Source organism: Macaca nemestrina, chromosome 4 (assembly GCF_043159975.1).
Source record: "Macaca nemestrina isolate mMacNem1 chromosome 4, mMacNem.hap1, whole genome shotgun sequence".
Lineage (NCBI taxonomy): Eukaryota > Metazoa > Chordata > Mammalia > Primates > Cercopithecidae > Macaca > Macaca nemestrina.
The window spans coordinates 164,039,688-164,062,415 of record NC_092128.1 but is presented as its reverse complement, the minus strand read 5'-3'; the positions used below and the strand labels follow the sequence as shown (position 1 = coordinate 164,062,415).

General features: G+C 34.3%; 1 protein-coding gene across 6 annotated transcripts in view; it reads right to left on the bottom strand.

The window, feature by feature from the left end:
- Positions 1-22,728, bottom strand: part of LOC105498550 (neural cell adhesion molecule 2) — a 569,177-nt gene that overhangs the window by 234,899 nt on the left and 311,550 nt on the right. For all 6 annotated transcript variants that reach the window (XM_011770694.3, XM_011770699.3, XM_011770698.3 and 3 more), the window contains exon 5: positions 17,427-17,564. In XM_011770694.3, the coding sequence (XP_011768996.1) occupies positions 17,427-17,564 (138 nt within the window). The remainder of the gene's footprint in view (positions 1-17,426; positions 17,565-22,728) is intronic.

Sequence of the window (22,728 nt, the reverse complement as noted above, 5' to 3'; positions counted from 1 at the left end):
GTCAATGAAATCATTCAATAGAAATTCCTAAAATATGGGGGGAAATGAGGTGAGTCCTGCTGTGCCTCACCTTATTGTCTAGAGAGAGTTTCTAGACTGCAGCATAGGAATGAGGATCCCAGTTGGAGTTTAGAGGTCTCCCTGAGTCAAGAGGTAGTGCTAGTAGTACAGGGAAGTGGATATTGGCTATAGTTCACAGGGCACAGTGCCAGACGGGACTGAATGGCAAGGTGAGGATTCCCTGAGATTTGCAGAGATTAACCCGGGAGTCTCCAGATGAGTACTGATGAGTGCACCCATGAGAGGAAACTAACTGAGGCCAGGGAAAGAACTATGCAAAAGAATTGGAAGGGACAATTTCCAAGCTCAAACAGAGCAAACAAAAGTTCATATTCTCATGAGCCAGAATAAAACCAACTCCTAATGCATGACAGATAAGGAACTCAGAAACATTCTTATCTCATGGGTGAGGCAAAGAAAGTCCAGAACTATTCTGATCAAACTTAACAAAGCTTGAAGGCATACACTGAAGGATTAAATTGTTTCCAAGTAGTTCATCTATATTTCCAGAAAAAAAAGGTCTAAAATATTGAAAAGAACAGCAACAACAACAACAACAAAAAAACAGCAGATAAAGAGGTAACATTTATAACGTCTAGCATCCGAGCTAAAATTATTATGAAAAGAAGCAGGAAATATAAGATATAATAAGGATAAAATATAATCGGCCGAAAACTAACCCAGGAATAACACAGACGATAGTACACAATAACATTAGATCAGTTATTATGATGGCATTCCATGCAACCAAAAATCTAGATGAAAGACTGATCATGTTGAAGACTTCATAGAAATTTAACTTATTTTTATTTTTATTTTCAGTTCTGGGGTAGGTATTTTAAAAATCATGTGTCTACATATTAAAAGCTAAAGTGCCTGAGATGAAGACTTCAGCAGAATGAACAGTGGATTAAACACTGCCAAAGAAAAGATTAGTAAACTAGAACATGAAATATGAGAGAAAATCCAAACATTAATACACAAAGAAAAAAAAAAAGAAAGAAAATGATCAAAAATGAAACATAAGATTTTTTTCTGAAAATTACTCAGAAAATGAAAGATAAGATCAAGATCAGTTGGGTACATTCAAGTGGCCTATATGTGTGAAATTGGAGTCCCAAAGGAATGTGGGACAGAGAACAATATGTGAACATCTAATGACTAAAACTTTTCTAAATTTGTTAAAAATGATCAACCAAGGTCATCAGCAAAACCTGGGTACAGGTATGATGAAGAAAGCTTCACCAAGGTATAATGTACCCATACGGCTTAAGAAAAGCGATAAAGCAAACATCTCTAAGAATCTGGGGGTGACTGGTTGGATGGGGTACTTTATGTACAGAGGAACAAAATGTCAGAGGAGTTTCTAACTAAAAAAACTCAGGCAAACATAATGATTCATAATTTGTATAGTACTGAAAGAATACAACCTGTTAATTTAGAATTCTATTTAAAGCAAAAATGTATTTTATATATAAAAGTAAAATAAAGGTTTTCTCAGACATACGGTAGGTGAACCGAATTGTCAGCAACAGAAGTGCACTACAAGAAATGCTAAAGGAAGTCATTGAAGCATCTGGGGACTTATACCAGACAGAAATCTGGATTTACACAAAGTATTGAAAAACCTTGCAAATACTAACTATGCAGATAAATATAAAATACTTTTTTCTAATAATTAATTTTAATGTAATCATTTATTAATATGAGCTAATTGCAAGTTTGAAGCTATACATTGTGTGTGTGTGTGTGTGTGTGTGTGTATGCATAGCACAGTTGTTGGGGGAAGAATAATGCCTCTTCCCAGAGATGTCAATGCCCTAACACCTGCCCACCTATGAACACATTAAATATCATGATTAAAAAAGACTTTGCAGGTGTTTTTTAAGGTTACAGACATTAACTGAGGAAATTATCATGAATTATCTAGGGGAGGCCAATCACACGATCCTCTTTTCATCTGATATTAAAAGCAGAGATTTCTCTTCCGCTGTAAGAAGAGGAGGGCAGAAGAGATGCGGCAGAAGAGAGATGCGTTGGAAACATTCCAAGTATAGGCTGGCTTGAATATACTGCTGCTGGCACAGAGCTTCAGAGACTCCCATTCAAGGATCAGAAAGGAGTTGCTCAAAGGTAAAGGCAGCCTCCTCCAGGTGACTTCTAGCAAGCAAACAGGACCTCCGTCGAACAGAAGAAAGAGGCTGAATTCTGCCAATAACCTGAATCACATTAGGAAGGATTCTGCCCGAGAGCCTCCAGGAAAGATCACAGTCCTCCTGACCCCTGGATTGTGATCTTGTAATATGCTGAGCAGATCCCAGCAGAGCCTATGTGGACTTCTGACCTACTAATTAATTTATGCTGTTTTGAGCCACAAAATTTGTTGTAATTTGTTGGAGCAGAAATAGAAAACTATTATGAGTTTTATGATTAATGTAACACTATCTGATAAACTTAGCACAAAGGCTGGAGGGGGTACATTTTACATTATATGTGAAGTAGTGCAACATCATTTGAAAAAAGACTGAAAACCACGTACTAAAGTAAGAATGAGTTATAGTTAATAAAACAAAATAGGAAATTAATTGATTCTTTAAAAATATTCAAAAATGAGCCAGGTGCGGTGACTCATGCCTCTAATCCCAGCACTTTGGGAGGCCGAGGCAGGCGGATCACGAGGTCAGGAGATCGAGACCATCCTGGCTAACACGGTGAAACCCCATCTCTACTAAAAGTACAAAAAACTAGCCGGGCGTGGTGGCGGTGCCTGTAGTCCCAGCTACTCGGGAGACTGAGGCAGGAGAATGGCGTGAACCCGGGAGGCGGAGCTTGCAGTGAGCGGAGACTGCGCCACTGCACTCCAGGCTGGGCGACAGAGCGAGACTCCATCTCAAAAAAAAAAAAAAAAAAAAAAAAAAAATTAAAAAATTAAAAAAAGAAACAGAAGAAAAAGAAAACTATGAACCGATATCAGACAATACATAACAACATGGTAGGCTTAAACCCAATTACATCAATAATATATTCAATGTGTAGCACTCTAATTCAAACGCAGACATTGTCAGAATGGATGAAAAAAACACAACTGTATACATCCTACAAAAACCCACTTTAAATATAGATAAATGCTTATTTGCAACAACATGGATAGTACTGGAGATCATTATGTTAAGTGAAATAAGCCAGGCACAGAAAAGCAAACCTTGCATGTTCTCACTTATTTTTAGGATCTAAACATCAAAGCAATTGAATTCACGGAACAGAGAGTACAAGGATGATTAACAGGGTCTGGGAATTGTAGTGGGGGTTGGAGGGGGAGGTGGGGATGGTAAATGGGTATAAAAATAGAAAGAATAAAAAAGTCTTACTATTTGATACCATAACAGGGTGACTATAGTCAATAACAATGCAATTGTACATTTTTAAATCTCTTAGAGTGTAACTGAATTGTTGTAACTCAAAGGAAAAATGCTTGAGGGGATGCATACCCCATTCTCATGTAAAGATGCTTCTTTCACATGCATCCTTGTATCAGAAAATCTCAAGTACCCTATAAATATATATGCCGACTATGTACCTTCAAAATTAAAATACGTTTAAATTAAAAGAAAGGAAAAAAGATCCACAACGTAAACCTTAATGGAAAAAATGCTGGGGTAGCTAGATTGCTAACACTCAGGTATTGGAACAAATATTATCTGGGAGAAACAGAATCAATTCCTAATGAGAAAGAAGTCAATTCATCAGGAGGACATCATGATTCTAAACTTTTATCTATATAATAAGAGAGCATAAAAATTCATGAAGAATAGTCCAGGTGTGGTGGCTCATGCCTGAAATCCCAGCACTTTGGGAGGCCAAGGCGGGCGGATCACGAGGTCAGGAGATTGAGACCATCCTGGCTAACAAGGTAAAACCCTGTTTCTACTAAAAATACAAAAATTAGCCAGGTGTGGTGGCGGACGCCTATAGTCCCAGCAACTAGGGAGGCTGAGGCAGGAGTATGGTGTGAACCCGCGAGGCAGAGCTTGCAGTGAGCCGAGACTGTGCCACTGAACTTCAGCCTAGGTGTCAGAGCAAGACTCCATCTCAAAAAAAAAAAAAAAAAAAAAAAAGAAGAACAAACTGATAGAATTGTGAAGAGAAACAGACAAATTCTAAATTTTGTTACAGTTTAAACAGCTATTTCTCAATAATAGAGCAAGTAGATAAAATAGATACAGAAGACTTGATTAACATTACCAATTGACCGCACCCTAACTGATAATTACCAAAACATTAACCTACATCAACAAAGTACACATTCTTTTAAAGTGCATAGGAATATTCTTGAAATGACCTAAATCGTAGTATGTTATCTGACTTCACTAAAATCAAATTAGAAATTCATGACAGAACTATATCTGGAAAATTCACATACAATTGGAAGCTAAGTGACATACTTCTAAATGTTTCATGGGATAAATAATAAATCAAAAGGGAAATTACGAAACATTTTAAAATGAATGGCAATGCATATGCAATATATCAAAACTTGTGAAATAAAGTTGAGGTAGACATATAGGGAATTATTCAGCACTAAATGCATGCATTAGAAGAGAAGAAAGATTTCAAATCAGTGTTCTCAAGTTGAACCTTAAGAAAACAGAAAAAAAGATCAGTATACCCCCAATAAGCCAGAAAAGATAAAATAATAAAGAGCAGATGGCAAGCTGATAAAACAGGAAAAGGAAAAACAAATATAAAAATCAAGAAAAACCAAAAGCTGTTTCTTTGAGAGATCAATATAACTAATAAAACTCTATCCAGTCTGATCAGAAAGGAGGCAGAAAGAGAAAATTCATTATTGATAAAAAATCTCTTAGTAATCTAGTAAAAAGTCACTTTCTCAGCTTGATTAAAAAATCCCTGAAAAGCCTATGTCTAAAAACATATTTGATATTACAAGAATGAATGCCCTGGTCCCCAAAGTGTATGGATGAGGCCAAGTGTTTTCAATTGTATCACTTCCATTCACCAGTAGAGTCTGTCTACTCAGTACAATAAGGCAAAGTTGAAAAACATACAGACGGGAAAGGAATAAGTAAAAATGTCTTTATTCATGGTGATATTATTATTATTGTTGTTGTCACTATTATTATTATTATTATTATTATTATTATTATTTGAGACAAAGTCCTGCTCTATCGCCCTGGCTGGAGTGCATTGGCATAATCTTGGCTCACTGCAACCTCTGCCTCCTGTGTTCAAGCGATTCTCATGCCTCAGCCTCCCAAGTATCTGGGATTACAGGTGCCTGCCACCACGCTCAGCTAATTTTTGTATTTTTAATAGAGATGGGATTTCACCATGTTGGCCAGGCTGGTCTTGAACTCCAGACCTCAGGTGATCCACCGGCCTTGGCCTCCCAAAGTGCTGGGATTACAGGCGTGAGCCACTGCGCCTGGCCCACAGTGATATTATTATTTATGTAGAGAATACTGTGGAACTATAAACTAATTATGAGCTACTAAAATAAATGCATTTAGTAACATTTCAGAATACATTATCTTTACATATGATGTTACAATTAACAATTAAAAGAAAATGTGGTTTACAATAGCATCAAAATATATAGAATAATTAGAGATACATCTGACAAAAGACGAGTTAGGACTGTATAAAAAACACTTAAGAACACTGCTGAGAGAAATTAAAGAAAACCTGAATATACAGAGATTTTCTGTGTTTCTGGAACAGAAGGATCAATAATGTCAAGAAGACAATTCTCCTCAAAGTGATCTATAGCTTCAACACAATTCTAATCAAAGTTATGGTAATGGGTGTGTATGTGTGTGTTAGTGCATTTGTATGTGTAAAAATTGAAAGCTTGATTCTAAAATTAACATGGAAGAGAACAGAACCTAGAGTATTTTATTCTATATTAAAACTACTGTGAAAAGAACAAAGTTGGAGGACTTACAATACATTATCCCAACTTATCATAACAGCTTTTGTTGGTGCAAAGGGACAAATAAATAGATCAATGGAGGAGAATAGATTCCCTAAAACACATATATTATATTTTAAATAATGAAAAGGCAATTACGTTGGTAAAGTATGGTCTTTTTAGCCCATGATGAAAAATTGGACATTCGCATGCCAAAAAAATACAACAAACCAAACAAAACCTTTCGCCAATTTGTCACAATAGCATAAGAAATTTAAAAAAAATTCTCGTAAACCTAAACTTACCAAAAACTACAAAAATTCCAGAAAGAGGAATTGGAGAAATCTTAGTATTAATGTATTTGTTTTACACAATACATTTGTAGATTTGAAACAATAAGCACGATTCATATAAAAAATAAAAATTCAAACTCATCAACATCTTTCACCGATTGAAAGGAAGTGGTTGAATAAACAGAAAGACAAGCCACAGATTGGATAAAAATATTTCTAAATCACATATTTGATAAGTAAATTACATTCAAAATACATAAAGAATTCAGTAAACTAAATGATTAGAAAACAGCCCAGTTAAAACTAGGTTAAATATTTGAAAAGACATTTTACCAAAAATGATCAATGCTGAGTTGTGTATGAGAAGACATTCAACATCCTGAGGCATTAGGGAAATGCAAATTAAATCCACAACGTGCAACCACTGAACACGTATTAGGATGTCTAAACATAAAGTCCTGAGCACGTGAAATTTTGGTGAGGATGTGGAGCAAGTGAAATACCCGTATACTGCTTTGGGGAAGGTAAAATAGTACAATCACCGTGGAAAACTTTCAGGAAATGTTTTTTAAAGGTGACAAACATACACTTAGCATGTGATCCAGCCATTACCTCTCACAGGTATTTAAACAAGAGAAATGAAAACATATGCCCATACCGAGACTAATATAGAAATGTGTATATATTTATAAGCCAAAACCCTGAAACTTCCCAAAAGCCATTTTGGTGAATGGGTAAGAAAACTGTGAAATATTCTTAAAATTGAATATTAATAGCAATAAAATGGGATGACATAGTATGGCATGGGATAACAAAAATGAATCTCAAAATAATTTTTGAATGAAAAAAGGGTAAGAATCCACTTATATATTGCATGGTTATATAACATTTTTAGAAATTATTATGGATAATGGATATATTCATAATACTATATTTTTCAGCATTTCATAAAGTTTATTATGTTTTCATTTCCATTTCTTACTCCTTTATAAAGCTTTACATTCTTTTTTTGTTTTCAACTTTAGATACAGGGGTACATGTGCAGGTTTGTCACATGGGCGTATTACAGCCAAGCAGTGAGCATAGTACCCAAAAGGTGGTTTTTCAGGCCACACCTCCCTTTCTGCCTCCCTGCTCTAGTATTCTGCAGTGTCTGTGGTTACCGTGTGGAGGTTCATGTGTGTTCAAGGATTAGCTCTGACTTGTAAGTGAAAATATGTGGTATTTGGTTTTCTGTTCGTGCACTAGATCACTTACGATTATGGTCTCCAGCTTCATCCATGTTGCCGCAAAGAACATGATCTCATTCTTTTTATAGCTTCACAGTATTCCATGGTGCATATGTAACACATTTTATTTATCCAATCCAATCTTGATGGGAATCTAGGTTGATTCCATGTGTGTACTATTGTGAATATTGCAGTGATGACATACAAATCTGTACGTCTTTTTGGTAAAATGATCTATATTCCTTTGGGTATATACCCAGTAAAGAGATTGCTGGGTTGAATAGTATATCTGTTTCAAGTTTCTTAAGAAGTCTCCAAATTGCTTTCCACAGTGGCTGAACTGACTTACTTTTCCAACAACAGTTACTTTTCCAACAACAGTTCTCTGCAGCCTTCAACATCTGTAGTTTTTTGACTTTTTAATAACAGCCTTCTGAGTGGTGTGAGATAGTCTCATTGTGGTTTTGATTTGCATTTACCTAATGATTAGTGATAATAAGCATAACCAAAACAACATGGTACTGGTACAAAAAAATCAGACACATACTTCAATGGAACACAATAGAAAAATCATACACTTAGAATCATTTCAGCTTCAACAAGGCCAACAAAAACAAGCAATGGGGAAAGAACTCCCTATTCAATAAATAGTGATAGGGTAACTGGCTGGTCATATGCAGAAGATTGAAACTGGACCCTTACCCTTCATCAGATATAAAAATTAACTCAAGATGGATTAAAGACTTAAATAAAAGACCCCAAAATATACAAATCCTAAAAGAAAACCTAAGAAATACCCTTCTAGACATCCAATTTCGCAAATAATTTTTGGCTGAGTCCCCAGAAACAACTGCAACAAAATAAAAATTGACTAAGTCGGACCCAAATAAACTAAAGAGCTCTTACACGGCAAAAGAAGTGATCAATAGAATAAACAGACAATTTAAAGAATGGGAGGAAATATTCACAAAGTATGCCTCCAACAAAGATCTAATATCTAGAGTCTCTAAAGAACTTAAAGAGATCATCAAGCAAAAAACAAATAATCCCATTTAAAAAAATGGGCAAAGGACATGAACAAATACTTCTCGAAAGAAGATATATTCACTATCTGTGGTGATTGTTTTTCAGACACACAAACACACATATCTATATATACATATATTAATAAATATATGTTGACATTTTAATATCTATGCAGCTTATTGTACACGACAAACTGTTAAAATACATGCAAGATATCTGGAAGTGCATTACTAGATTGGTAGTTTAAGGAGGAAATGTCTTCAAGATAATACTAAATAACTTGGATTATTTAATCTAAAGGGATAGAGAAAAAAACTAAGTAGTAATAGTTATGAAATAAAATATCTTTGTGATTGAGATAATCACATATTTGCACAAAATAATTAAAAATTAAAGAAATCTTTCCAGAAGTTATGGACCACTTCTTATATGCAAATCTCTAAGGTATACCTTAAGGTTATAAAATATCACCTTTTTCCTTGAAGGATTAATGGTGTTATCTGTGAGATAATGTCACACATAAATGGATAATTTCAAGTCAATGTGATAGGTACACTGTTAAAGAGGCTGTTGGAATAGAGTTGGTTTCTGGCTCAGCTGGAAAAGTTCTATCAATATCTCCAAAGACGTGGATGACTTTTGGCTAAGGTAAGGACATTGGAATTTATGATGGACCAGAAAGTTTCCCGGCAACCTCCAAAGTCATTTTCTGCACTGATAGTTTGCGCTTGACCTAAACAATTTGTGAAGCTTGGCTAAATTACTTAAAGGCCTCTACCTGGGAGTCTCTTTGAGGTGCCTCATTCAGATTTTTGTGGTTCAAGGTGAACATACACATCATCTTGTTTGCAAACAGGGCCCTTGGAAATCTTGTGCTGCAGGGGATTGTCTCTCAAAGGCCTGACACTTTGCATTCTTTCTCTCTGGCTGCACCACATCCTTTTTTAAAGAATAGGACATTTACATGACTAAACCATCAGTCCTCTGTAACCCAGTCTGCATCTGAGGATTCAATGAAGCAGGGATCAAAAATATTTTAAAAAGTCATTTAAAATACCAATACAGCAATAAAAATAATACAATTTTTAAAAAATACAGTGTAACACTATTTGCACAGCATTTACATTGTATTAAGTATTACAACTAATCTAGAGTTGATTTAAAGTATATGGGAAGAATGTGTGTACGCTATATGCAAATACTATGTCTTTTTACATAAAGGAATTTGAGCATTCGTGGATTTGGTATCCCATGGATGTTGGTCCTAGAACCAACTTCCCACAGATACTGAGGAACAACTGTATTTTGTGAAGTCTGCTGAATCCTTTCAAATACTTTAGCTTTGAAAAAGTTTACAGAGTGGACCTAGTACTATGAGATCTCATGGGGAGAAATCTTGCAATAAGGCAGATCATATTTAGAATTGCTTTCAGTTCTAGAAATGGTGCTTGGACTAAGTTTTATAAGACAAATAGCAAAAAGAGAGGCTGGCTAAAAAGAGACGGAGGGAAGGAGGGAGGAAGAGAGAGAGAAAGAGAGAGAGAATCATATTTTAGACGGAGATTGTGCAATCTCATCCTAGAGAAATTAAGCATATCTGCATAAAAACAAAAACAAACTATGCTTAAAAAGATGATGTAGCACATGGAACTAGTTTTACTTATAACTGAGTGGTTATTTCATTTTTATGTAATGTGAGTTGAATTCTCTCTGCTTAATTACTTTCACCATTAGAAACAGACATTCTCTGAATACCTATGCTTTTAAAAGCCATAGGATATGACACAAGCAAAAAAAAAAAAAAAAAAAAAAAAAAAAAAAAGGCAAGAGATAGTGGTGATACTGATCATACGTGAACTTCAATGTGAATAAAATACTGATGTGGTTTCGTAGGTTATCCTTTAGTGCAGCACATTTTGAGGAACAGGACCCATGAATGTCTCTCCAAAGTTATTTAGATATTAATTTTCCTGAATGCCATTCATCTCCACAATGGCAGATTGTCCCTTGATGGTGACTTTTATTTTACTTATTGATTCTATGAAATCCTAAAAATTCTCTACAATTTATTTGATGAGTACAGAAGTGAATCCTATCATTTGTGAAACCACAACTTATATATAAGTTTTAGAGAACAAAATACAAAGATCAATCCCTAATCGACAAGCAGAAGATGTTACACTTGAAACAGATAAATTCAGAATGGGAATCCGATTCAAACAATGAGAAAATTCTGCCATATTTTTAATCAGAGATTAAAAGTACAACGGTGAAAAATGAATACATGCTTTTCTACAGCCTTTCAAATGTGATGTTATGCCACTAAGTGTACTTAGAAAATCTGGGTAGAAGAGAAATAGAGACTTAAGTAAAAGTAATGAACTATATTAAATACTTACATAAATTACTTATGTGGAAGAGAAAAGCAAAGAAAGACGTGCCTAGATCAGTGCAGGTTATATCTATCTATCTATCTATCTATCTATCTATCTATCTATCTATCTATCTTATATCTATCTTATATCTATCTATCTATCTTCTATTTATCATTTCTCTAGTTTCTATAAACTAAAAATTTCTGAAATGATAGTTATATAACAGATAAGAAGAAAAAGACATACCTTTCTTTTTTGTATTCCAAGACTGCCTATTCTTGAAATTTAATGAAATCATTAGGGATACAAAATTAATAAAATTAGAAAATACTCTGGTTTCGGTAAATATTTACTGATTTGGGTAAATTATATATTGTATATTATATAACATTGTTACAAATTACAAATTCCCTCATAATTTGCACTCATTAAACTGACTTAAAATAGCTCTCTGCATGGTTGATTCAATTACATGATTCATCTACAAGAGACAAATTCACTCTTTCATACTTGTATGTGCTTTACATTATAAAACACTGCATACTACTTAAAGAGAAAATTTTGACTTAACTTTTCATTTATTGTAAAGAAAAAAGTATTTTTCCTCATTTTCGTGACTTTAAGAAATTGCAAGAAACAGGTAGGAATACAAAAATCACTGCCTGGGGGTTACTGACATGACAAAGTGCACTACACATTCAGACACTCATTTGTACAGACATCTCTGGCCATTATCACCTACTGTTGATTTTACTGTTCAAAGACCGACTAAAGAAACAATTGCTTTCCAGTTGCATTACTAGGTGTTTTTTATCCAATCTCAATTGTTCCTGCTTCCATTACCCCAAATTTGAACCTGCAGTTAGAGAATCACTCTTCACAAATTTACAAAATATTCAGGAAATAATAAATCACTATACATTGGAAGAGCATTTTACATATGAACACTCTACTGACTATATTTTAAATTTAAAAGTTATTTCCAGGTCTTTCATCTATATGAGCATTTGTTTTTGAGTAGTACAGTGTGTATTATTTAACTAAGGCCTAGGAATCAGATGGTGGGAGAATATACGTGGGTTAAAGTAAGAGAGACAATACTGATCCTCTTTCAGAAGAGTGTATCCATGATGTGTAAGTGGGCATGTGTGTTTACAAGTATAGCACAATTATCTAGTTAAAAGAGTGAATGAATTTATGGAAAAGGCAGCCAGCCAATTCAGTCAATGTCTCTGTTCATCTGTTTTTGAAAGATTTCACATAGTATGTCAGAGTGAAAGAAGGTATGATGACACGAGGAAAGCATTTACTGGGAGGTTCACGAACAGAAAGGTTTTAGGCAGGTTGGAGAGCTTACCTGAAGATCCAATAAAAAGTTTAATATAAGCACGTATACATTTTTTATGACTATCAAGAATATATCAATGTTTGTTTGGTGAGGGAAACCAGCTAACTGAAAACAGAATGTTGAAGTCATGTAGCAGGATTTCTCTCAAATTATTGACCAAATCTACCTATGAATTTAGGTACATCCTCACTCATTTTTTTAACTCATTTCCTCCAGGCTCAATATAAAACATATTCTCCTTATGTTTAAGGTAATATTCCTTAATATTGTCCTAAAACCCCAACAATATCCTATAGCTCAGCTTTGGGATGTTCCCCATTTAATAGCTAAGTCCAAAAACCTGAGGTTTTTTTTTTTTTTTAGCTTTCATCCTTTAAAAAATATATGTGTACCTTTATGCTTCAAGTCCTTGTAATCTGAATTTGACCCAAGCTACTTAAGAAATATCATTTACCATAATGTCTCTTGCAACCTCATAATCTCTAAATTCAGCACACTTATTTTTGTGCACACTCTATTGGTCATTTCTGCTTGCATTTGACAACCAGAAGCCCTAAAAACCACACTAGAAGTCTTAAAAATACCCTTGTTTCCTCTTATCTCTGTGACACAGGTATAACATGATGATTTTGCTATAAATCTAGTGTTATTGTAGGCCTTCCTCTTCATTTCCTGTCCTTTAGTAAAGGCCCCAATTATCTCTCACATGAACTCACTTTTTCTCCCTGCCAATATCCTTGTGTCAATCTCCTTGCTCTCTGGATTACTTGCTTCTCAATGGCAGCTCTTCTTTGTCCCACAAATCAGGTTTTTAAGAAAGCATTGATGGTCCTCCATGACTGACTGCTACGTGCTTTTCAGTTGCATCTCCACCTAATCTCCAAACCAACCAACACACCATTACTCTTATTCCTGTTAAAAACAGTATATTTCAATCACAGTTAGGTGCTTGGATTTTTTCACATCTTATGCTCTTGTTTGTTTTACACGTGTTGGTCTTTCTGTCTGCAACATATTCTTGCTCTGTTCTCTGAAATAACAGTTTTCCTTAATTATATTTATCTTTAATACCAGGGAACTCTCCTGTCTTCAGCTGCATTGGGTGTCCATTCTCATTGGGTGTCCATAGTCTGTGAATATCTAGTAAAACTGCATTTGTTAAATGCTTTTGAATCCAGCTACCCCATAAACAATAAAGGACTTTAGTAAAGTTGATTATTTTAAGTTGTTGAGATAAAACTCTAAGTGTCTCAAGGGAAATGATGCTGTGTTAGGAATATTAGTAGTCCAAGCACAATATCGTGTAAAACATATAGCCAGCACTTTGTATATACCTGTTGAATAAATGTATGAAATAAATATAAAATAATTTTGAAATGACAGTAAAAACCCTTCAGCTAAATTTCCAGTATTTCAATAAGGTGATAAAAATTGTCATAAATGATCACTATCAGGGAAGGTGAAAAGGGACACCTAGGTAATTTCAAAGGTACACCTTGGTCAGATGGTGCTTAAATTTAATGTTTAAAGACACACACACAGAGAGAGAAACAAAACAGACAAAAGCACTGGTTTTGCATTTGTCTGTATGTGTGTGTGTGTGTGTGTGTGTGTGTATGATAATAACTTTAAAAATCTCAGTGCTTAAAAACATGTTTTATGTACTCATGTTATGTTGCCTGCACCAGCAGATCATCTGTGACTCTGCTCCTCCCATCTCCATCAAGGTGCCCAGAATGAAGGGAAGTCCCTATTTGGGTCATGCTATTTTCATGGCAGAAAGAAAAAACAAGAGAATTAAGAGAAAATATGTGATGTTTTCTTGTAGTTTGATTTCAGTCATGGTGTGTATTTTGCTTGCTTCTATGCCATTGGCTAGAGCAAGTCACATGATCAACTGGGTGACAAGGCATAATCCTTCCATTGGAGGCGCCATACTTCCCACATCAAAGGCACTGATGTATAACCTTCTTCAACGAAGGGGAAGAATATTTGTGAAAAACAATACCCAGGCGTTCAAAAATAAATTAAGAAAGTCATAGAGGGAGGTAAGACAAAAATAAAATAAGTAATAAGATCCTAAACATTTATTATTGCTGGTACTACAAAGGAAGCCAGCAAGGATATCTTTCAACTAATTATTGAAGCAAAAGAGTATGAATTGGTATGATAGAAATGTGATGGAAAAGTTTGCAAAGAACAAAACATAGAATAAAGGGCAGGTCCTCCTACAAAGGCCAAGATTTGACAAGGAAACGTTGCATATGGAAAAACACTTGACTGGGGCATTTGGGTGGGACTTTGGTATACTTGAGGTGGAAGAGGATGAATGAAAGAGGACCAGAATAAAGGTCAAATTGGTAAAGATAAAAATTAGTAGCAATTAAGTGAGAGGACTGGGAATGTAAAGTGAGAGGAAGAGAATACGGCAGTAGTCAGAGTCTGTAATTAAAGATCAAATAATATGAATAAAAGTAGTGCTTTTATTTTACTGGTATTAGTTTTTGCAGCCTCAAAATTTTCACTGAAACATCATTAAAGAGTTTTATAAAAGAGGCATAATAAGGGAAAACTTTAAAAAAAAACCTCAAGATTTAAAAGGAGCCAGTAAGCAGGGTGAAAGTCAATAAGACTGAAGTAAAATGATTTTTCTGGCTTAAGTTAAGGCAAAATGTGAGAGAAAAGCACAGTCGTCTGATAGCATTAGTCAATGCATTCTCTCGGCAGTGTCCAACTGCATCCTCCAGAACAAAAATCAATTGATACCTGATTTTATGAACACTTATTTAAAATAAAAGAGATACCAGGACTTTTAAGCTATTAGAGTTTGTGATCCTAAAGGGAAAAAATGAGACTCATCATCAATGTCCAAGCAAAGAAAGTCACATTAGAATCTATGGTTGATTCTGTTAGAGGAAAGTGGGAGACAGAGAAGAAGAATTTGCTTTTGGGAGGGTCAAACTATACAGACAAAACAGGAATTATTTGCATGATTGATCAGAATGGCACATAAAAACATATTCCTATATTTGTCTCTTTATAAATCCTGAAATAAATAAGTATAGAAATATAAAACCAAATATTCCAGTTTAAATGCAGACCATGATGGACATGAAGATTGACATTTTATTAAAAGAATATTCATACCTGAATAATGATTCCTTTAAAATGAATGTAATCATAAGTACACAAACACAGATATTCTAGTAGGGAAATAGATTACTACATGCTATAAATATATTAAAGAAAATATTAGGTTGGTGCAAAAATAAGTACAGTTTCTGCCATTAAAAGTAATGATAAACACCGCAAGTACTTTTGCACCAACCACATATTAAAGTAGAAACTACAATAGCAGAATGAATATCAAAGGGTTACTATGCCTACTGTATAAATTTCATTTTAATATCAAACTTGAATTAATATTTTAGTGTAATTATATGTATATATAACTATAATAGGAAATACTTATATACTGTTTCCCATAAGCTTACCAATTTTAAAGAATTTTACATATATTAATTTTTATTATAATTCCCTTTTTCATAAGTACGCACTTAACACAAAGACTGCTCATGATAAAATACACTTACGTATTTCACCATAAATCTTTTTGGATACAAAGTATGGTAGACAATTTGATAATTAACAAACTAAATAGCCACTATATACTACCCTTGTTTATTGTATATAATAAAGAGAAAAAAAGAGTTACATATAGATCTAGATGAAGGTATAGATACAGACACCTCCCTATTTAAACCTATCCTTTATGCACTGAAATCTTCCTCTCGCACTGAAGGTTAACTACTCCTCTCATTATGGCACCCTTAATAAAAAAATACTAGACTCTGTACTTCTAAAAAGGCCATTCAAAAATGCTAGATCTCCTCTAAAGACCTAGTTTCCCTGTGACTGACATCTAATGGCAGAATGCTTAGGGAAGGGGTGGATCATAATGGGTTTTTTATGCCATGAAAAGTCATTTTGATTTTGTCTTGACAGTAGTGAGAAGCAATGAAGAATTATGACAGTTGAAAGTATTGGTGGAGAGAAAGGTGGAATTGTGAGATGAAGTGCAGAGAAACCAAGTTGTATGAATTCAAGAAAAAAAAATTAGATCAGCACTCTCATGGAAAACAAGATGTTAGAGAAAATAGAGTATATTTAAGAGATGTTAAAATATACAATGGATATGTCTTGATAACAGATTAGAATGATAAAATGGAGATGATATGGTTCAACAAAATCTCTGTGTCTTCAACAAAATCTCATCCCATGTTGTACTAATAGTTCCCAGGTATCCAAGGGAGGGAACTGGTGGGAGGTGACTGGATCGTGGAGGCAGTTTTCCCCAAGCTGTTCTTGCGACAGTGAGGGAGTTCTCATGGGAGCTGATGGCTTTAAGTGTGGCATTTCCTCACTCTTTCTCACACACTCTTGCCTGCTGTCATGTTAAGACGTGCCTTTGCTTCTCCTCTGCCTTCCGCCATGATTGTAAGTGTCTTGAGGCCTCCCCATTCATTTGGAACTGTGAGTCAATTAAATCTCCTTTCTTTATAAATTACTCAGTCTCGAGTATTCTTTACAGCAGTGCGAAAATGGGCTAGTACAGGAGACATCCAAGATAACTGTCTAACATATTTTCCAGCTGCATAGAATGTCATGTTAACACAGGCAAGAACTATATAGGAGAAGCCACTTTGGAGCAAGAGATTTCATAAAACCAGTCAATAATGTCCATTAATACTTCTAAATAAAACCATAAAAATTTAATTTTTAAATTTGAGAAAAATGTAAATAGTGTAAAACACGTAAATTTAAGCAACAAAAACTTCATGTAATTTAAAAGTGACATTTAGTATGATACTGTACTATGTTTATTTGATATTCTTTCAACAACTACAATTCCAGCAAAAGGCAATTACTCACATATGGCCTATTTGAAAACGGTTATGAGAATGACAATGTAAAATAAGTCATGGATCCTGCCTTGAGGCTGTAATACAATGTTACAGATGCCATAATAAAGATGGAAAGATTGCTTCCTGGTATTGAAGAGCTTTATTAGATAAAACTTGTATTTTGAGTTCACATGGTTGCCATTTAGTAAAAAGCATTGCTAAAATGAAACCATAAAACATGTACAAATTATTTACTGCTTACCATTAACAATAACAATGATATCACGGAAGTCAATTTCTCCCCTGGCCTCCACTCTTCCTTCACATCTGTATATACCTTCATCGCTTTTATTGATGTTGAGAATCTGCAGGTTATTGTTTGCTAACATAGCGAACCGATCTGGAAAGAAAGCAAAGGGGAGAAAATGATATCAGTAATTGAAGGCTAAGTTCAGAGTGCTCTAAATTGTTAATAGTTAAAATATGGCACTGTCTGACACTATCAAGCTTTTCATCAGCAAATTCAAATTTGAAAGTAAAATGTAATTTCATGACTTCAATGTTTCCACTCTACACTGCTTTGTTACACCTTTTTTTTTTTTCTAAAAAAAAAATAAAATACATTCAAGACTTTATATCCACTTAAAATGGTCAGGCTATTATTTCCCCTTGGTACTTTGGATGCAGAAATGATACACAAAAGAACAATGCAGAGAGATTAGGTATCACAGATGTGCAAACTTTTGACTGCAAATATGTGGCAACATGGGTTGAAAAGGGCTAGAAAATTTATTCAACATCCTTCTTTATACAATAATTAAAAATTTTGCATCTCTGTTGAGGCAACTAAATGATATAATAATATTCGAGTCATATAAAGGACACAAAATGATTATATCTCAAATTTATTTAAGGGTTTTTTTGGCTAACAAGATAATCTGTAAAGGAGCAAATCGATTATATTTTGTTATTTTATTTCAAGATTCCATTTGTGTGTGTGTGTATGCGCACATGCATATATATATAAATAAGCTGGTATACAGCCTGCATTCACGGATCGTGTAAAGTAATCCGCTACAGTAATCTGTGACGCCTAAGCAGCATCTCAGCCTGGCATTATTTTTTGTGTCTGCCCTGATTTTATAAGCATCACAATCTTGCTGCCATGCTAAAACCTTCTCTCACCTTACCATTCAAAGAATGCTTTTACATATAGTCCAATTTTGAAACTCTTTGTATGGGCAATATCTTAAATTTCCTTAATTAACACATCCATAGATCTCATTGACTATTATCTGTTTGCTGGATACTGTATATAAGACACTTTGATGAATAAGAAACACGCCGCTTCTATCCCTTTAGCTTTTTGATCAGGTAGAAAGCTGATATTTTAAGGTACCCAGCCTTTAACATATCTACAGTCGATTGTTTACTCTTTGGGCCAGTTCCAATGTTTACTGCTTTTATCCCTCTCTATTGGCTTGATAATGAGGTTGGGAAAACCACTGAAGCCACGTGTGAAAAAGGCAGAGTCTCCATCAGCCTGATCAAGGAAGGGATATGGTAGGATCCTTCCTCTACCTCTGCCACCAATTGGACTTTGCATGAGCCATAAACTGCTAGGGGAGTCAGCCATAAACTGCTAGGGTAGTAGGCCACTCTGATTTGGGGCTGAATTTGTCATAGTAGTTCCTTACTGAGAGGGGAGAAGTTTGGGCTAGAAATAACAAATAGAAGAGCCATCAGGGCATAGATACTCATTAAACAGACAAGCATGTGGTTGCTTTTTGTTTAAGAGATAACTAATCAGGGGTGGAAATGCACAGATTCAGAGGCTCCCCCAAAGTGAAAATAGTGTTCTAATGCTATGGCCACATGACTTGCAGCCCATGAGGTGTAAACTTTTCCATAATGTTCACTTTTTCCTTAGGTTGAACCTAAGAAGAGAGACAAAAAATGTTTGTTCAGATTCTTTCCCCTAGTAAATTAAAGCATAAACATGAAATGCCCTCATCGAAAGAAAGACCGGGGAGAAAGAAAACCAATCCACAAGAAAGGTTAGAGGATAACTCATAAGTGGTCCTGAAATAACTCAAAACTCCTGAAATGTCATAAAGTTTCAGAGTCAATTAAAAATCCTCTCGTCAAGTGTGTGGCCAGAAATTTAGAAGAGAGGCAATTATAAATAAAATTTAAAATGAAGAGGAACATTATCATACTTAGATCATTGTATTACTGCATTTTCTAACTTGCTAAAATACCTATCATCCTTCACCTATAATGATTTTTACTGATATTTAATGTGAATTAGGAAAAATATGAATAGTAAGGAGAAATATTGTTTTAATCAGAGAGGCAGTGCTTTACATTAAGGAGCAATAATTAGAATCACATAATACATATTTTATGGGAATATATCAGCATTTTTTTCATTGAAAAATTTGAGTTTGCAATGGCCATTTTAATCATTATTTCTACTGAATGAAAACTTAAAACTTTAGGACAACATTAATTACCTGCTAAATTGAAATACATACTATATATATGTTTATATACGTAAAATATTTTCCACACAGAAAACTATGTGAAAATTGCATGTCAGATTCCAAATGTGTTTGTGAGGCCCATGAATTCGATATTGTTAGTAAACTATCATCAAAACAAAGCCCATAATAGGTGTTTCCAGAAAACATTTGAAGAAAGCATAGCTTTAATCAGTCACAAATAACTATTTTATTTGAAATTTTATTTTAGATTGTTTTTCTCAGTTATACAGAAACCCAATTTTCATTATCAAAGTAAGAAAATAAGTGTAATCAGATAATAACCAATAAAGTGTCTGCTTTGTTTCCTTAACTTAGTTATTTCTCTCTCTCTCTTTTTTTTTTGTTTTTTTTTTTTTTTTTTTGAGACAGAGTCTTGCTTTGTTGCCCAGGCTGGAATGCAGTGGCGTGATCTCGGTTCACTGCAAGCTCCACCTCCCGGGTTCACGCCATTCTCCTGCCTCAGCCTCCCAAGTAGCTGGGACTACAGTGCCGGCCACCACACCCAGCTAATTTTTTTTTTTTTGTATTTTTGGTAGAGACGGTGTTTCACCATGTTAGCCAGGATGGTCTCGATCTCCTGACCTCATGATCCACCCTCGGCCTCCCAGAGTGCTGGGATTACAGGTGTGAGCCACCACACCTGTAATAACTTAGTTATTTCTAAGTCCTGTTTTTTCCTTATTAGCTGCCCACTCAATGATTTGTCTCATCTATCCACATGGCTTCAATCACCATCTGTATCTTAAGGACTCACCATTTTTCTTCAGATCAGATCATTCCTGTGAGTTCCATAGCATTTTTAACAGTCTACTAGATATACATACTTAGGAGGAATTTAAGTACCTCGATATCAGTATATCTAAAATTTAGCTCAGTATCTCCACCTGAAATTTATCATCTGGCATTTGACAGTTCTGTCTTCACATGCCTTTACATGGAACTAGTTGCCAAAGGAATATTCCATAAGTGATGGAACTCCGGGGAAAGCAAATTCCATGAGTCATTCTTGATATCTTCATCTTTCTGAGTCTGAACACCCAATCAGACTCCATGTCTCATCACTTCTCTGTTCATCATTATTTAAGTCTTCTTCTCTCTCAGCAATATTTCATTATGACCTGAACTATTCTCAGTCTCAGGAGTTTTGCCTTGTCTCCCATCTAATTTGTTCTCTTCACTGACATACAAATATTCTTCTCAACTGTATATTAGGTTATGTCACTGCATTGATTAAATCCCTTTAATGATGCCCCCTTTGAATAAATTACAAACTCTGTAGCAGATATCAAGGCTGTGTTGACTTGGTTTGACCTCCTTCTTCAGCTTCCTTTCTTATTAGTCCTTTATTGAAAAATCTTAGCTAGATTTACTCATTTGTATAAGTATTTAAGTTGCACTTATTAATAAGTTCTAGTAATAATAAACTTATTCCAGTTTCAGAAATATGCTTTTATGCTGCCTTTCACCTCTGCGCCATTGCACATGGTCTTCTCTCTTCCCGAAAATTCCGCACCGATGTTTGCCTGGCTAATATGTGTCTCTATATATAAAGGTAACTTTTTCCTCCTGACAGGCATCTTTGATACTCTCTCTTATCCTAAGTAGTTTACATTTATTTTATCATCCTTTATTACCACAATTTCGTTATCATAGACTCAATGTATCTTGTTTTCACACTGATTTACCTATTTATTTTTCCCTCTAGATGGTTAGTATTTTGAAGGCAGCGAACTTATCTTGCTTACCATGAATCATAAACATCTGGTGCACTACAGAATAGATCCTATGTATTCAATAATTGTAGAATTAGTATTTTATACTAGAAGTAGGTTATATAAAAATTGTATTGAACAAGGTAATTTTAATCTGTTTTTTAATGCAGAAGGAATATATCAATTAGGTGTTGACTAAAGCATTTACAAAATTTAAGAGATAATTTCCAAACAGGCCAAGGTTGAACTGTTATCAGCAAATAGCATATCCTTCCATCAGGATGACACTAAAAGTCAGGATATTCAACTTGTATAATAAAATGTCATCTTTACTCCCACAATGCTTGGATCCTTTAGAATATGAATCTCCTTTCTATAAGCAACATGGAAAATCTCCACTGTTTTTCTGCAGGAAATTTAATTCTGAATATCTGCCACACAGCTACAATCAAAAGCATAGCTAATAAGATGAGCATTTCCAAGCTTTCATTGTTTCCTCTGGAATATCTATATTTTACTTTTGAATCAGATTACAGCAAACAAAAAGATATCTGGGTCCGTGGCATTATTCTAAATCCTCATACATAATTGTAATCTTGATCTTATTTCATTAGCTTTAATAAAGTGACTATATGAGGTATAAGCAGTGAATAATACCATTTCATATGAATCCATTATAAATGTACAAATTGTTCAATAATGAGTTATGTGATAAGTTTCTACACTATTACAAGGTTAGAGAAGTGTGTTGTTCCTGATAATTTACTTGAATACTTTAAATTCTATAGTTAAAAATACTATTTATTTTATTATTTTTTTTCACCTGCCACACAACTTAGTGTTATGTTTCATGTTAAACTATACCCATTTCTTCTACATTGGATTTTCTGGTTCTAGATATAACCTAAATGCATGTAATTTTAGCAAAACCGATTCTAAGATTTAAAAACTCATAGAGAAGGAATGACAGTGATGTATGTCATTTATTAAGAATCTAACGTATAGCCAAATTATTTTATTCATTCACTTAACAAATGAAGTATAGCTAGCTCCCCTATCTATGGATTCCACATATGTGGATTCAAACAACTGCTGATGAAAAATATATATTTTTTAAACTGCATCTTTATCGAACATGTACAGGCTATTCCTTGTCATTATTTCCCAAATAATACTATATAGCAACCATGGACATAGTCTTTATGTTTTATCTGATATTATGAATAATCCAGATATAATTTTGAATATATGGTAGGATATACACAGGTTATATCAAATACTATCCTTTTTTATATAAGAGACTTTG